This window comes from Haemorhous mexicanus, chromosome 10 (assembly GCF_027477595.1).
Source record: "Haemorhous mexicanus isolate bHaeMex1 chromosome 10, bHaeMex1.pri, whole genome shotgun sequence".
NCBI lineage: Eukaryota > Metazoa > Chordata > Aves > Passeriformes > Fringillidae > Haemorhous > Haemorhous mexicanus.
Window position 1 is genome coordinate 15,162,690 of NC_082350.1, and position 16,155 is coordinate 15,178,844.

At 46.7% G+C, this 16,155-nt stretch overlaps 1 protein-coding gene across 2 annotated transcripts in view; it reads left to right on the top strand.

The window, feature by feature from the left end:
• The window catches only part of FGF12 (fibroblast growth factor 12), a 217,850-nt gene that overhangs the window by 65,425 nt on the left and 136,270 nt on the right, over positions 1-16,155 (top strand). Inside the window, exon 1 of one of the 2 annotated variants that reach the window (XM_059855479.1) lies at positions 14,971-15,261. The exons of the other annotated variant lie outside the window; for it this stretch is intronic. Within the exon in view, the coding sequence (XP_059711462.1) occupies positions 15,174-15,261 (88 nt within the window). The 5' untranslated portion in view covers positions 14,971-15,173. Of the gene's footprint in view, positions 1-14,970; positions 15,262-16,155 lie in introns of those variants that run through there. 2 annotated transcript variants of the gene reach the window in all.

Below are 16,155 nucleotides of genomic sequence, written 5' to 3' on the forward strand. Positions count from 1 at the left end.
GCCCTCAATTGACTCCTGCTTGAAGTGCAGCACTGAATAAAGAAAACATCCCCTCTTGCTTTAGAAATTTCCAGTGATGGAAGACTCACCTTGTTAAATTGCTCTAATGCTTTATCACCTTCAACATTAAATACTTCTGAACTTTGCTTTGTTTAGTTTCAGCTGCCAGTTTTGTTGTTGTTGTTGTTGTTGTTGTTGCTTTGTGCATTTGGGAAGCCATGTGTTGCCAGAACTCTGTCCTAGGACAGAGGACTTGTGGTCTTGATAGAGTTGCCAACCAGGTGCAGCTCTGAAAGGTATCTTGATTGTAAGAAGTGAAAAGTTGTTAATGTTATTGACTGGGTAGGTGTGGGGTGGGATGTGAAATCACAAACTCATCACCCAGAATGAAAAAGGCAATACAAGGGCAATGATGTGTGTGCTTTTCCCCAGTGTTTGTCTGCACTGGGTATTTCTAGTGTTTACATACTTAAAACAAACACTTAAGCATGATTTATGCAGGTTTTCAAATGAGATCTTATAGCAAAAGTCTTGCAGAGGTTTAGTTTTATGGGAAATTTCTTGAATTACAAAAACATTTGTTGTTTTGAGTGTAGTTTTTTTTGTAAATCAGCTGAGCTGAGGTCCTTTGGGATGTAGGCTGCTATGTTCAGCATAACAATTGCTGTTAGCTTCTTACACTGTTCCAATTTATGATACATTTTATAAGCAGCTCCATCTATCTCACAGCTTGGCAGAGGTTTGGAGTGGAGAGCAGCCAGTGCCTCTTTGTGCTGGATTAGCCTGAGAAAATGACCACAAGCCTGGCAGGCAGTAAGCCCACATATAAGGCCATCTTAAAGGAAAACAGCTTCTTGTGGTTCAGGCAGAGGAAAGGGATGCAGTAGGTTTGGGTTACTTCAACCACAGAATGTGCTGTGACAGCAGATAACCAAACTTCTTCTCTGGCTTGACCTCCATCAAGCAAAACTTGCTGTTTTTAAAGGCACTGGACACCCCACAGGAGATGGTGGGGAGCCAGTCAGTGTGGAGGTTTGGGACAGGCTTTTAGGTTTCAGAGTCTTGCCTCTGCTTGGCAGGGCACTGAGCCCAGCACATGGCACCAGCAGTCCTCAGTGCAAAGCCTCTTGTAATTCAGCTCCTTCCATGGCCTTGTGGGCTGCTTGTGTGAGGCTCTGGGAGCTGCTTATTGCAGTCCTGCTGCAATATCCCTGCCTGTGAAGTGGGGACAGAAATGCCAGCCTCAGCGTCTCTGCCAAGGCAGGCTGTAAGGATTTGTGAACATACACAGCTGTTGTGGGAACAGCTCTGCTGCTGATGTTCAGCACACCCAGTCTATCCTGGCATTGATGCTTTCTAAACCAAAGAAGTGTTTTGAGCTGATGCCAGTAGTCATGGCTATGTCTTACAAGATCTTTTGCAGCCAGATGCAAACTTGTCTGGGCTGTGTTTTGGGCTGGCTGGACTCAGTCTGTTTCAAGACTGCAGGCTGTGTAATTACACAGCTGGGGTGTCTGAGCTGATAAATCCAGCCTTCCAGCAGACCTTAGTGGTCAAGTGTGGTGTTTTGCTGACATGGTTACAAGGCTTTGGGCTGGAGACCGTTTTCATCGCTCCCTCTTAGGAAAACTTGTCACTTGACAATAAAAGAGTGGGGACACTTCTGAAAGAAAGCATGTGCCCCAGCCTTTGAGAGCCCTGTACCCCCTTCCCAGGAACACTAAGGGGATAGTATAGAGTATGAAGCTGAGAAGGCTTCAACTGAAGTGTTTCACACTTCAAAATCACTTTTCTTTTCAATGTCCATCTTGATCTTGTCAGACCACAGCTAGTTCTGGAGGAAGACAATATGCAGACTGACAGCCTCTAAATCAGGCAGTAAGGGAGGTCACAAGGTATGTATGTGAGCACCTCTGCAGAGGGGACCCCAGACTGCTGCATTCCCCCTGTGGCAGCCTGTCTGTGTAGTGACAGGAGATTATTTTCCTGCAGGAAATCATGAGTATTTCAGGAAATCAGTATTTCTGGCAGTTCAGCAAGAAAGCACTTTGCAAGCTGAGGATGAGGGCATATCTGTGATCATTGGGACTTCCTGAAAGCTGTTTCTTCCCCAGCTGCCTGCATAAGAGAGCATCAATAATGGAGGTGTGAAAAAGTAGAGACTGAGGCAATGAATCACCCACCACCCCAAAAGGATAGGGAAAGAGACAAAGGGAGAAGAGCTCTCCAAGTCCTTAAAAAGCAGTCTTTCCCATCATTTTTAGAAAAAAAACTGGCAATGGTTAGGAAAGAACAATCCCATCTCCAAAATTCACCAGTGGGGTCTGGCTTTTTAGCACTGAGGGGGAAAATTCACTTTGGAAGCTGCATTCCTCCCTGTTTTCCAGGGCACTGCACCCTCTGGCTGCAAGTGCATCAGACAACTTTCCCAAAAAGGCACTTTGGGGATGTAGCCTACATCTCTGGAAGGAATTGTATGGGGAGTATGTCTCTGCTAATGAAAGCTGCAGCCAGAAATAAGAGTTCTGGAGGTTGAAAACTAGGTTAAAAGCAGCCAGCAGTGGAAAGCAGCTGAAGATGGAGTGGGTTAAAGAGCTCTTGAGCATTAGACAGTTTAGCTTCACTCCCAACTCCTGGGTAATGCAGTCCTGGCAGATTGACAGGGCTTCTGAGGTGAGTTGTCACAAGATGCTTCAGCTTGTTGGTTTTTTCCCCTTAGATTTTTATTTTTAGTTGAATTCTCCCACTTAACACAAACTACAGTGACCCCTACTGCTGCCAGTAGTCAAGGACCCATCTCAGTACAACCATGAAACATGGGAAAATATTGCCTGTAGTCATAAAAACAGATAGTATCATTTATAACCCTTAAGTATGCAGGAAGTCTCCTGCTAAACTCTGCACCACCAAAGAGGAAAGCTTCTGTAAACCCTTGTGATGCTTAGATTGTGGATACAGTGTTTGTGTAAAGAATAAGAATCAGCCAAAGCCTTCAGAATAAACCTATTCTCCCTTTTCCAAAAAAGACTGGGGAGGCATGCTGACCAGTTGGGCCTCCTCCCACATGGCAAAACTGCTGTACTGCAGCACATGCAGAAACAGCATCCTTGTGCTCCTGCTTGGTCCCAGTCCCCAGGAATCTCCCCTATTTTTCAAGAGCAGTTGTGGGGTAGGAAAATCCTGACAGCAATAAGAATATGAAAAGGTGTTCAAGGCTACTGCCCTTAGGAAGGTGGATGGCAGCTGCTCTGTCTTCTGTAATGCCTTGTGGTGTGTTAGAGAAGAGCCTCATATTGGTCTGCACAGCATTTCGTGTCTGTGTTAACTACCCTGACCCTGGGCTGAACCATCACCTTCTTATCTGAGCTCTTTTTTCAGTAGGATTTTTCTGGTGTGTAAAATCTTAGCAGGGACATTAGGCTCTTAACAGGACTTAGAAAGAGATAGTGAGGAAATATGAAACTTTTAACATGGAATAAAAGGAAGTTCATAAAGTTGGAGTATTAGATGTCAACAGCAGGGTCTCAGTGAAGTGCAGTGCAAACACAGCTGCTGTGTGGCAGGATGGCCAAGTGCCCATTTCCATCAATCCTAATTTGTGTAAACACCCATAAGAAAAATGATAATTGGCCTCAGCAGGCATCTTCCATGAAACCTTCCTTGGTGAGAGTGCCACGGTGGAAGAAAATTATGGGGTACCAGAGGCATGACCCAACAGTTTCTATAAGGTGAGTACCTAACTGGTAAAGCAAATTGTGGAAGAGCAGAACAATACTTTAAAATGAGATTATCTATGCACTGTTGCCTGCATCCCTGACAGAGCAGAGCAGGCTTTGCCCTATGAGTTGTTCCCCAGGAATTACTTGATCCAGTTTTAGCTGCTCAGACTATGCCATAGTCTGGAGCAGGTGTCAGCTCTGAGGTTGTACCTGATTGTTAATTTACTTTGTGTTAATGTAGCCCATTTCCAGATGCTTGCCCCAACGGTGTACAAGTAAAGCACTTGTCTGTTCTAGCTCATCAAAAGCACTGCAAGTTTTACCTGGAGACTGGGGCTGCCAGGTGTTGGGTGCGCATTGAGAATTGGGCTGGATAAATGGGCAAAGAGACAGTTCAGGTGCCCTTCCTGAGCCCAGGAGAGCTCTGCCAAGGGGCAGGGTGGTGAGCGTGGAGGTGGCCAAGCACCAGGAGGGATCCCTGCCTCTCCCTGTGAGTGCTGCCTGCTCCTCTGCATGTACATCTGACCCATGGCCATGCTGTGTCCACTGCACATCCGTGGGCTCTGGCAGCAAAGCTCTTCTCCCAAGCTGCCAGATTTAGTGATGCCTCGGGTCTGGGGAAGGGCAGCTGAGTTACTGCAGCTGTGTGGAGAGCCAGGAGTCCCACTTATGCACTCTTTCAGAAGTTATCTTTGACCATCTGTCCTCTGAGAGCATCATCCTGAGACGGATCCTTCTGCTTCCACCTGCTTGCCTTCGTGTAGCTGGCTGTTGACATTAACCACCTTGGACATTTGTGGCCTTACCTGACAGCTCTTGCTGTACCCAGGGTGGTGACTGAGGGAGCAGGCTGAGGAGCAAGCCTCCTCTGTGCCCTGCCTCGCTCTCACTTGCTACTGCTGCAGTTCTGGGAGTGAAGTGTATAAAAATGGGGAGCATTCTTGGTATCAGACTCTCCTCCTTCCTGCTGCACACTCTGCCATACAGCTCTGCAGAGCTGACCAGAGTGCTTTTGTGCACTGCTGAGTGGTGCTGAATTCCATATGGCTTCATTATGGCTTGACACTGAGCACTGGGGAATGAAAAATAGATGATGTGGCCCTGACACTTGCTATAACTCAGCAGAGAAAAGGGAAAGACACCACCTTGGGAACCTGCCTTCCCATTCCTCACCGCTTCCAGTGTCGTGTGCGGCTCACAGAGTGCCTGGCACTGACCTCAGGAGCTCTGGGGCTCTGCTGTCATGAAAAGCAAATAGCTAAACCTATGTTTTACAACAAGCTGCTCCTGTGAGACTTAAGCAAGGACAAGTTGAGGCTGTGACAGAGGGAAACAGCAGGAGGTCCCACAGAGTTGGGTCTGGTTTTTCTCAGAAAGCAGCCATTGCTTCCCTTTCCCTTGTGCAGAACCTCCAATCCTGACCCAAGGACCTTCTGGAGACAGGCAGTGATTGCTCTATAGCAGGAAAATGTTGAGCTGTCATTCCCTGGTTCTGAGTCATCCTGCTAAATCTGTGCACAGCAGCTGGCTGAGAAGGGGAGTGGGAGATGGAAAATCCCCTTTGGGATCAGGATAACAGTCAAGGAACCAAAGTGGTGGAGAAAAAATAAGTCAAGCCTCTGAGTGTAGGGATTTGAATGTGGGGCTGGCCTTCAAGATATCTAGATAGAGCAAATGGAATCCTCACTGCTGGAATGTAACACCTAAGGAGGGTTTATGTGAAACTGAATGCTGCATAGTTGAGGTTGCCTCTGTTGGGGGTTTAAGCAAATGCCAGCTGAAAGGAAATAATTTTGTCAGTGGTCTGAGGATGTGGATGCCTGACACATGAGAACTGGCTCAGAACAGCTGTGCTTTAATTGGGCATTTTTCTCCATTGTAACTACTGTTTCACTGCTGAGTTGCAGGATGCAGCTTTTTGGGAGTGGGAAGGGATGGCTGTGGCTGAGCCCCCTGTACCTGGCAGGATCATTTGTTCAGGGACAGAAATGGTGTGTGGGGCTAAGGCAGCACTGGGGACTTGGGACAACTCAAGCCTGCAGTTGTGGTTTTTAATTCTGCAAAGGCTTTCTCATTTGAGGGAAATGCCTAAAATTTATTGCTGCAGAGGCTTCTCATTTGAGGGAAACTCCTAAAATTTATTGCTGCCGTTGGGTGACACTTGTTTAGCTAATGTCTGTGACTGTCCCAGTGTAAACAGGCAGAGGGCTAATGCAGGTCTGGCTGGAGGTCAAACATGTCCTGTAGCAGAGCCAGTGCAGAGGCTCTGCCAACAGCCTGGCACACTGCACACTGTGGTGACTTTTCTCAAGTAGCTGGAAAAGGCATCCTGGCCACATGCCATTCACAAGCTAAGGTGAGAATTAGAAAAGGTGTGTTTTAGTGACTCATAAATAGCTCAGCACATGCTGACGGAGCAGCAGCTCAGCTTTATGATTTCAGCTTTGCATCCCTAAAGTGCCTGTTAGAAAAAAAATAGTCTCAGTGCCTGAAGTGTATGGGCTGAAATCAGACCTTGTGGAGCAGCATCAGTTATAGTGGATCAGAATCTAGCCCCATCTCTCTAACATTATTGGAAAATCCTCTGCACCCACCTCTGTCTCCTCTAACCCCTCCTCAGTCCATTCTGTGGTTGCAGTTACAGTTTTAGCTTGTGCTGAGTTGCATTTTGTGCTGTGCCAGGTCCATCACATGTGCCATGTGTGTGGTGTGGTCCAGGTTTTAAACTATGCCTGTGGGAAGCAGACAATCATTGCAGTGCTTCACCTTCAATGCCTCTGGTAATGCCTGATAAAGAAATGCCTAGCTGACTTGTCTGCTCACACACAGAAGCATTTCCCTCCTGTATTTTACTCCTCTTTTGAAATTTCACCCATTGGTCATCCATCTTTTGTGATTTCCTCTTTCTTGCTGCGCTCCACAGCAAAGAGTGCTTCATCTTTGACTTTGAACACTTCTTATTCCTCCCTGATTTGCCAGATTATGCATGTTTTGGAATGGGATTTGCTAGAATCTTTATTCCATCTTAAGTGAAATATCCTCAGCTGCAAGGAAGGCAGGATTTTTATGTTCTTATAGGGGAGCAGAGTTCTCCAGAGGCTGATAATCACTCTGAGCTGCCTGTGGGATGGCACTGCTGAGTTTTCAGCAAAAGCAGGGTAAGGCCATTACTGAGTATGTCACATGTCAGCAATGATTCCTGTCCCTGGGAGCCAGCCATGTTACCTGTCAGTGTTGTGGTTATTGCAAGCTGGTGTTGCTAACTTCTAGAAGATTGGGGCCTTTCTTAAATCCCTGAGCCATTATGTAAGAATGGTAACTTGGCATATTTAGATTTCCTGGTTCTAATGGCTGCAGAGAAAAGCTAACAATAGAAACCTTTAAAGATGCTGGACCATGAGTCAAATGCAAAAAAGAACCTAAAATGACAATGTGTTACTCAGGTTTGGGCTTTCTCTTAGAGCAGAGGGTAGAGAAAGTTGTTCTGCCTTGTAGCTGGTAGGGTCTGAGCCTGGTCATGCCAACTGCCTTCACCATTTGTCCTGAAACTATGAACAGCAAAAAATCTTCTCTATCCCATGAATCTGGTGTGTGGTATGTGGATATCCATGTGCAGGGGGCTGCAGAGCAGAGGAGGACTCGTGGGCTAATGGGGAACAAGTCAAGTTCTCTGTTCACACCACTATCAGCCAAACACTCCTAGTATTCTTCAGTAGTCTGACTTTGTTTGAGAATCTTACAGAAATGTTTTATTTTGATAATAAATCAAAGGTCAAAAGCCTTTCCTTGCAATTTTATTTTCATAATATTGCTAAAATACTTCAGCAAAGTTGAGATACTTTAGAAAAATGTCATTTTAAGGAAAATAACATATTAATTTTTTTTTTTAACAACTTTCCCAAAGTAATAGCGTACTCTAAGAAAGATACAGATTTTTTTTTTTTCTTAGCTCTCTTGAATTCTGGTGAAGACTACATGATATGAGTCTTAGAAAAGGAAATTTTCCAGACAAAAAGTCTTAAGTTCACCTGGAAAAAAATGTACCCAGTAGGAAGTCCTGTCCTAACAACCCAGGATTTCAAGGGTGGCTCTTATAAAGGTATTGTGAATCCCATCTTCAAATCTCTTGAAACATTAATTTTCCTTTACCTACATAGCCCCTTTATAGCTGCACAGTAATATTATTATTTAATACCTGGCTTTTGTAATTTTCTTCCTTTCAGAACCAGCAGGGACAAGTCTGTGTGTAGGTCTGATAAAGAGCCTTAGCTGTGCTACACTGCAGGCACTGGGAATTGCATGTTTCAGAACAGTGGTCTTTCTAGAGAAATCTGTTTCAGATGTCTCTCTATGAACTCTTCAGCCATGGTGGCCACTTAATGAGTGAGGGTCTGATTTGTGGTGTCCTGATAGTGGCTTTTCTGTCATTGGAGCATCTGTGAATTGGAGCAGAAAGCATTTCTTGTACCATCATTCCCAAGGGAGGCAGTAAGGCAAGTACTTGCTTGTCTTGATGAGGCTGTGCCACATGTGTTGTATTAGCATGCCAGAATAAATACACTTCAGGTCTAGACAACAGTAAAAGGCTCTGTAAGTGTCACTGCAAGTAGGCAGATGGGGAGGCTCGTGCTTCCACAGATGCTGCTCCCAACCTCAGATGCCCTCTGGAACATTAGGAGTGAGTTTGCTGGGTGAGGGGAAGGGGGGATGGTTTTTGCATGGTTGGTCTATTGTACTTTTACCCTTAGAAAATCCCCTTTATTAAGCCTGACATCTTTTCCCTGTGAGGTGGATGGATTGGTTGCACTCCTAGATGAGGAAAGCAGCCTGCCAGTTGTCCATGTTTCATGCAGGGAGCTGGGTGGAAAGCCAAGAGCACATCCTGAATTTGGAAGCTGCACCTATTCCAGCTCTGGCTTTGCCTTGGTGGCTGCCTGCTGAAAGCAGAGGAGCCAAGGGGATGTTGGTGGGCAGAGCCCAGGAGCTCCGCTGGCCAGCAGGCTGGCTTGCTGCCCACCTCCAAACCCTGGCTCAGCTGTGATCTGCTGCCCTCACAACTTGGGTCATGCCTCAGGCAAAGCCATCATTACCTACAGTGGATTAATAACCTCAGTTACTGGAGGCCTGTGGGTCAAATCTTCCTCGTGCTGGCTGCATTACAGCCCATTAATCTGCTTTCCTCTCTCATAACCTCTGAGCCTGGAGGGATTGGCAGGCGGGGGAGATCTTCTGCCTTCCAGCATGTTTTCCCTTGGAAGGGCTGCAGATGTGGAACAGCAACCACAGCTGGCAGGGGACTTGAACCCAACAAAGAGGTGCACCTAGCAGGTATTTCTGCAGCTCTTGGGCTCAAAGGACAAATGTGGCAACATCTGGAGGTTTGCCATGGACTACATCTGAAAAAATCACAGCAGCCATCCTGTGGGGGGCTGGCAGTCAGGTTTGGCCATCTGGGTAAGGGGCTGCATGCCTCTTGGGGGAGGAACATCCCCCCAAATTCCTTAATGCTCCCTGAGCAGCTGGGTAAAGGTGAGACACAAGTCTGGATTTCTAAGATAGCTCCTCACTGGGTGTTTCCCCTAAAGCAAAAAAGGGCAGGTCTCATCAGTGAGGAAATTGCCAGTGAAGAGGGACTGAGCTGTGCAATCTTGGACATGCTCTTAAATGATCTTGAAGAGTTAGGGGATGAAGAAGAGGCAAAATCTTTGAAGTAAGAGAAACAGAAATGGACATAAAAGAGCTTCAGAAGGAGCATCTGATATGGAGGATTTGCTGAACTAACGACTGTATAAACAGGAGGAGTGCAGGGTAATGCACCCATTGATGAAACCCAGATATATGGGGGTTGTATATGTAAATATTATATATATATATATATATTATAGTAAGGGTAAGGGGTGCTACCGGGGTCCTTTTCACACATTTCCTCACTGGAAAAAGACCACAGAGAAAGTGAATCTCTCCAGAAGTGCTAGCTCAGCAGATGCAAGCAGAAATTATTGGAAAAGGTATAGAAAGCAAATAGGAGCTATCATCCTGCTGTGCTAAAAATCCCTGGAGCACTTGCACCTTGAGTACTGTGTGCAGCTCCAGTTATCCTGTCACAGAAAAGATGTGATAGAACTAGAAAGGCACAGGAAACAATGACAAGGTCAGTAGAGTGTGAAGAGTAGCTGCTGCCCAGGGAATGATGGAACAGATTAGGCATTTTCAGGTGCCTTCAGAAGTGAAACAATTGAAGAAGGAAATACAACAGAGGTGTATAAAATCATGACTGTTATGGAGAACATAAAATTACTATTCACAATATAATCCTTTAATGCTCACTTTATAAGTTAAGGTGAGCATTAAATGATTAAATGGAGCTATTGAGAAAGAGTTTTAAACTAATAAAAGCTTTTTCCTGCCACATGATTAACCTGTGGAACTCCTTGCCAAAAGATGGTTAGGAGGCCAATGGCATTACTGGTTTCCAAAAATGGGTATAAAAAGTAGTTGGGGAGAAATCCATCAAGGGTTCTAAACACATTATGGGATATCCTGTAGATGAGTGCATCTACTGGGCAATGGAAGTGGGTGGAAGGAACAGTGTCTGGCTGCCTCTTTTTCCAGAGTATCTGTCCTGTACTGCTGATACTTCTGCCAAAATGTTTGGAGATGCCCTAGAAGTTCAGGTTCTGAGGAAGTGTCACTGTACTGAAAAACATTCAGAACAACCACTTCTCCCTTATTCACACTGGAGACATTTGGTACACAAAGCCTTCTTTACATGTAATATTAGATTTCTTCTTAATGTCAGGAAATGCAGCTCCTGAGTGCTCATTACTATAAGCTTTTTATGTGTCTGAGGATAAACCTATTAAATGATCAAGGCTATGGGGCATCTTTTCTTTTGCTCTGGAACCTGCTTTGGTGAGCTCAGAAGGGGCTGAGATTTTACCAAGTCAGTCTCTCCAGCAGGACCTGAAGTCAGTGGTTTCTGTTCACTCTTGCTCAGAAAAGCAACTAAGAAATTAATCTTTCTTGTCTGATGTATGAAATCAAGCTCTCTCTCTCTCTTTTTTTTTTTTTTTTTTTTTTTTTTTTTTTTTTTTTTTTTTGTTGCACCTTCTATTTGCTCTCAGGTGTGTGGTATACTTTATCCATGGTAGAGTTTTCAGAAGAATCTTTGCCTTAGTGCAGTTTTATACTGATCAGGAAGAGGCTAATTCTCTCATTAAATCACCAGAATAAGGACTGACAGATGATTCCCTTCTTGTCCACAAATTTATGGTGTGACCTTCAGCAAACCTCTCAACTTTCTGCTGCAGTTCCCACTGTTTCTGGTGTGATTGTGCTGTGCTTTGGTGGAGCTGGGTGCAGTAGCAGCTGTATGTGGCTGGTGTGTCCCTTGCCAGCTTCATCAAGAAGGGGAAGAGGGTAAGGAGAAATAGCCAGAGAGCACAATGGTGACAGTGGTTTGCACTGAAAAGGGCTTGGCCCCTTTTGGTAGATTTTGCTCTTGCAAGGAGAGGTGTTGTGGAGTGGTTGTCTGCCACTGCTGAAGAATATGCATTCACTGATCACATATCGACCCATGGAGTGAGCTTGGAGAAATGAGCACCAGGTGCCAGGAGTTTTGTAAATTTACAGAGAGGGACAAGGTGCAAGCTCTGCGTCAGCACCAGCTTGGACAAAGCTCTTAAGGTTAATGGACCCTTTCTCATCATATCCGCCCGTGTTTGGCCAGAAAATACAACAAGGGCAGAGACTTGTGACAAAACCCAATCCAGTCAACCAGAAATAACACACCTGCACAAGCTGTTTGTCTGTGCACCCATCACAACGTTCAAAGAACTACCAGTCAGTATGGCTGACAACAGAACAGCATAGACCCAGCACCCTGAAAGATTATTACTGCCTGTGTATAAACACAAGGAAATTAGCTTTCCTGGCTAGTCTCTTCTTGGAGCTTTTGTAGATTTTCTTTCTTTTTTGGCTTTTGTAACTGGTGAACTCATACACATTATGCTATTTTAATACCTAGCAAAGAGCCTTGTCGGCTAAATCACCTTATTTTTCTCTGATCAGAGTGCAGTACATTCCTCTTTTTAGCAAAGGTATTAATTTAAATTCCATAATCCTAAACATATTCTCGTTTCTGTTCAGTGCTTCAGAAGGCCAATGGCATTTTAATTTAATAAGGGAGAAACATACATGACATTGTGTTCCCTGTAAATGTCTTCTGACCTCAGTGAGGCTTTCACAGCTTTCTTTGTGTTCTAGCAAATGCAATCTCTGCTTTTATCCAAGCACACTATCATTTCTAATACCTGTGTTCTACCAATAGTTAAAAATTTAAATAGCTCTAGCATTTTCCCAGTAACTTTTGTGATGTTATTAGCGTTATTATTTAGTAGTGTGAGCTCATCAATGGAGCCATAGTGAGATTTATGCACCACTGTGTCCCACTGAAGTATTGTTTGGGTACATGCTGTCTCTCTGCACTGAAATAAATTTTATTATGGTTTACCTTGTTTTCAGATTAAAATGAGTTAACACATCTAGCAATGTCTCGATTTATGTCAGCTCCATTTATCGTTTCAAATTCTTTAAGCTTTGTTTACTGGGCTAAGATTTACCTAATTGGGTACATGATATTACGGAGTGTTTTGTAGCATGCAAACACTTGAGTCATATGCATCACAGTTCTTCCTTTACCATCTTTATGCTTCCATTTTGCTGTCTAAACTTACTTAAACCTACTCAGTTTGAAAGAGCACGTGCTTGTTGCTGTCCTTAAGACCCTTCTTTGGAAATGTCAGGTAATACTCATCCTTTTCACTGGTCTGAGTCTGCCCTCTTTTCCTCTAATGTGACTCAGGAACTGACCCCTTAGAGTGTGTCCCACAAAGGCTGGATTATCAGCTTTGCTGCAAGGTGATGGAAACTCTCCAAAGAAATGGGGATGATTTTATTAGTGGATTTTATAGGTTATTTTGAGTAGATTTTCCAGGAACAACTGTGTTTCGTTTAATGAACAGAGGTCTCAAAATTCAGCTGCCTGTTGAATTTTCACTTTTTATTCTAACAAACATCTGTATCATGTCCAAGGCACTTGCCCTTGTATGTTCATGGGATAAATCTATTTCTATGCCCATTTCTATGCTAGCTTGATACATATAACATCTAAGTGCAACTCTTCCCTCTTACCTAGTGCTGCACTTCAGTCCTGGCCTCTCTAAATGAGAGCCCCCTCATTTACAGCTCCATGTTGGCTGCTAAGCAAGGAGGGCACCTTGACTTTGGATCTCACTGTACTGTCCTTGATCAGCCAGATCCAGAATTGTTCTCATCTCAAACAGGCTGCTGAAGCATTTGCAGAAAGAGGACTATTATTTTTTTATGCTATTACTGAAGTACTGGAGAACCACCAGTTCTGTTTTAGGGCTTCACTGTGCACACTACTTCTGGCCTTGTTCCAGCAGGGCTGCAGGCTTGTTCTCTGGTGATCAGGTGTAGCAGAGGACTGAAGGACAACTCTGGGAGAAGGGTGAGGTAACCACTGTAGTCTCAGTTTGGTTATGTGCCCTGACATGGCACCATAGGCTTTCATGATGGCTGTGGAGCAGGGATTGCTGAGGAGTGTGATGGAGCAATGATCCTGGGTAACTGGGGACATGGGGAAGGGCAGTTTCATTAAGCTTTCTGCTATGACTTGGTGCATGTGCAAGGTCTAAAGTAGCTTATAAATTAAGACAGAGTGATTATTTTTTAGCCTAAGTCACAGCGGACAACAAAAACTGAGTTTAGCATGAGTCCCAGGGATGTTAGTAAAATCTTCCATTCTTCTAATAGTCCTGAACTGTACGCCACTGGCTTTGCTTCTAGATAAGTGCTGTGTTTCCGCATATGAAGTAGAGTTGACTGGAAAATAAGAGCTACCATTTAATGAAATGTTTAGCATTTTAACTGGGTTTTTTTCCTTTTTTATTCAAGAGTAAAACTGAAACTGTGGAGTATTTATTGAGGGCACGAAAGACTCCAGATGCTCTCAAAAATATTAGTTTTGTCACACATGCTTGATAGATTCTCACATCTAAACAGCATTTCTTTTGTTATGCCTCATTTATGTGCCTTAGTACACTATGTATGTGTTAACATCTAAGTGTGTATCCCCACTCTTTCATCCCACTGAAGTGCTGGCCAGAAGCTTGTTACATCCTAGAGTGCAGTCTCTGGAAAAATATCCATCTCATGAGCTGGTCAGAGACACCTGGTCACTTCTTCCAGGTATTAAGGGAAACAAATGCAGAGAAGGCTTTGAAAGGTGGTGTGTGAGTAGGTAACCCTGCTTGAGCACAAGGTAATTCAGTTAGATGTTCACCCTTTTGCTGGGTTCCTCTTTGTCCCGGAGGGAGCTGCTTTTTAGTGCACTATTAGAGTTTACTCAGGTGAAAGAGTTCTTTTGAATGGCTTTTGTATGATAGTATCGTTATGACAGTACTGTTTTTTGAAGTTTTTCTGTGCTCCTGTCCTTTCTAGCCTTGTCTTGTGGATCTTGTGTAATTTAATTAACTGGAGACAGTTCTGGTTACTTTCCTTACCATCTTGCATGTGAAATATGTGCCCTACCTTTCTCTGTGCAGTGCCAACACCGAGACTCGAGTCTGCAGCACTGTAACAGCGACAGTTTAAAAATGGGTAAAAGAGAAGGTACCTTGAGTTTCAGTGGAGCGCCCTTTGCAGGAGGCTGGTGCCTTGGGGTAGGTGCAAAGACGGAGGCTCCCTCGTTTACAGCGTGCTCATCAGGGAGCCCTCCCGTTTGGGCATCCGCACCCACCGGTGCTTTAAGACTAGAGGTGTCTCTTCTTTCCGGCTACGCTGCCGGCCTGCGGTTCCAGCCCCGGGAGCCCCGGCAGGGCCGCGCTCGGTGCCTTCTGTCGCTGGGGCACCGCGGGCACCAAGCCCTGCCAGGCCCCGCACGGCGGCCCCGGCGCTGGGCGGGCAGCGGGGCTGTCTCCTCCCTCCCTCCCTTCCTCCCTCCCCGTCGGGACTCGCAGAACTCGAGCGCGGCGGGACCGGATCCCCGGTGGCGGAGTAAAAGCGGCAGAGCCCCCGCCGGAGGAGCGGAGCGGCCGAGCCCCGGCGGCGGGGGGGTCCCGGCGGCGCGGCCCGGCCCGGCGGGGGCTGTGCCGGCAGGGGGCAGGGCTGGGAGCGGGCCGCGCGTGTTTCTAGGGCTTGACGTCCTTCCAGCCAGCCCGCCCCGCTTCCCGGCACGGCCGGCTCTCCGCCGGCGGACAAGTCCCGAGAAGTGGCGGCGGGATCCCCCTCCCTCCCCCGGGCGCGGCGGGGCCGCGGCGATGGGTCGGGAAGTTTGGCGGCGAGGGGGCCAGGCGCCCCGCCGCTGAGAGCCGGCCGCTCTGGGGCCGGTCCCTTTTCCGAGGAGCGGGAGGGCGCCACAAAGTGAAATCCATGAGGATTCTCGGGCTTCTCCTGGAGAAAGGCTCGCATATGCTGCAGTGTCTCTGTGGAAGGCGCCTGAGATCCAGCCACAGCCCAGGTGGGGAGCGCGCGTCCTTGTCCCCGCCGCCCTCGCCTCCCCGCCCGGGCGCCGCTCGGCCCGGGCTGGCCCCGTTTCCTCGCCGCCCTCCCTCCCTCTCCTGCGCCTCCGTCTCGCCGGCGCCGCGCACAGGTGGCCGGGATGGGCCGGGCGCTGTCCGCGGTGCTGACCCCGCCGCTCATCCCCGAACCGAGTCCCCTTAATTCGGCATCCCCACACCCGGGTCCCCTCCGCCCCCAGCATCCCCACCCGCTGGATTCCCAAGCCGGCCCCTCTCTACCCGAGGCCTGGCCCCCGGCCCACCCTGTGCGTAATTCCCACTGGAGCCCCCAGCCACACAGACCCCCCACATGTGTCCTTTGTCCTCACAGAGATTCCTGCCTCACACATGAACCTCATTATTGTTCCCCGTCCCACCTGCAGCCCACTCAGGTTCTTTTTCTTCATATGGGACCCTGTATTTCTCATTCCACCCGGAACCCCCAGCTGCACTTTCTGTTAGCACCTGGCCAATATTGGGATAACCTTCCCCAGAGTGCCAGTGGCCCCACACAACTCTAGGACTGGCCCCTCTGTGAGAGCTCTCCATACTGTGTGCTTCTGGTAGAAGTAATGTCACAGTGGTTTTCTGGTGGAGGGTGCTGAATGAGTTTTTGAATGGCAGTATACTTACAAGCAAAGAGAAATCCCTGCCTGCTCCTGATGGGGGGCCTGAGGAAACTCCCAACTTCTCTCTCAGCTTCTAGCCTGTTGGGGAGAGAGCATTTCACTAGGATGGGAAGGAAGTGCAGTGGGGTGAATTTCTGAGCAATATTTGTGATCCTAAACACTTCCCCTGAGCTCTTCTTGAAGAGGGGAATGAGTGCCTTGGTTTGGTGCGGTACTACCCCTGAG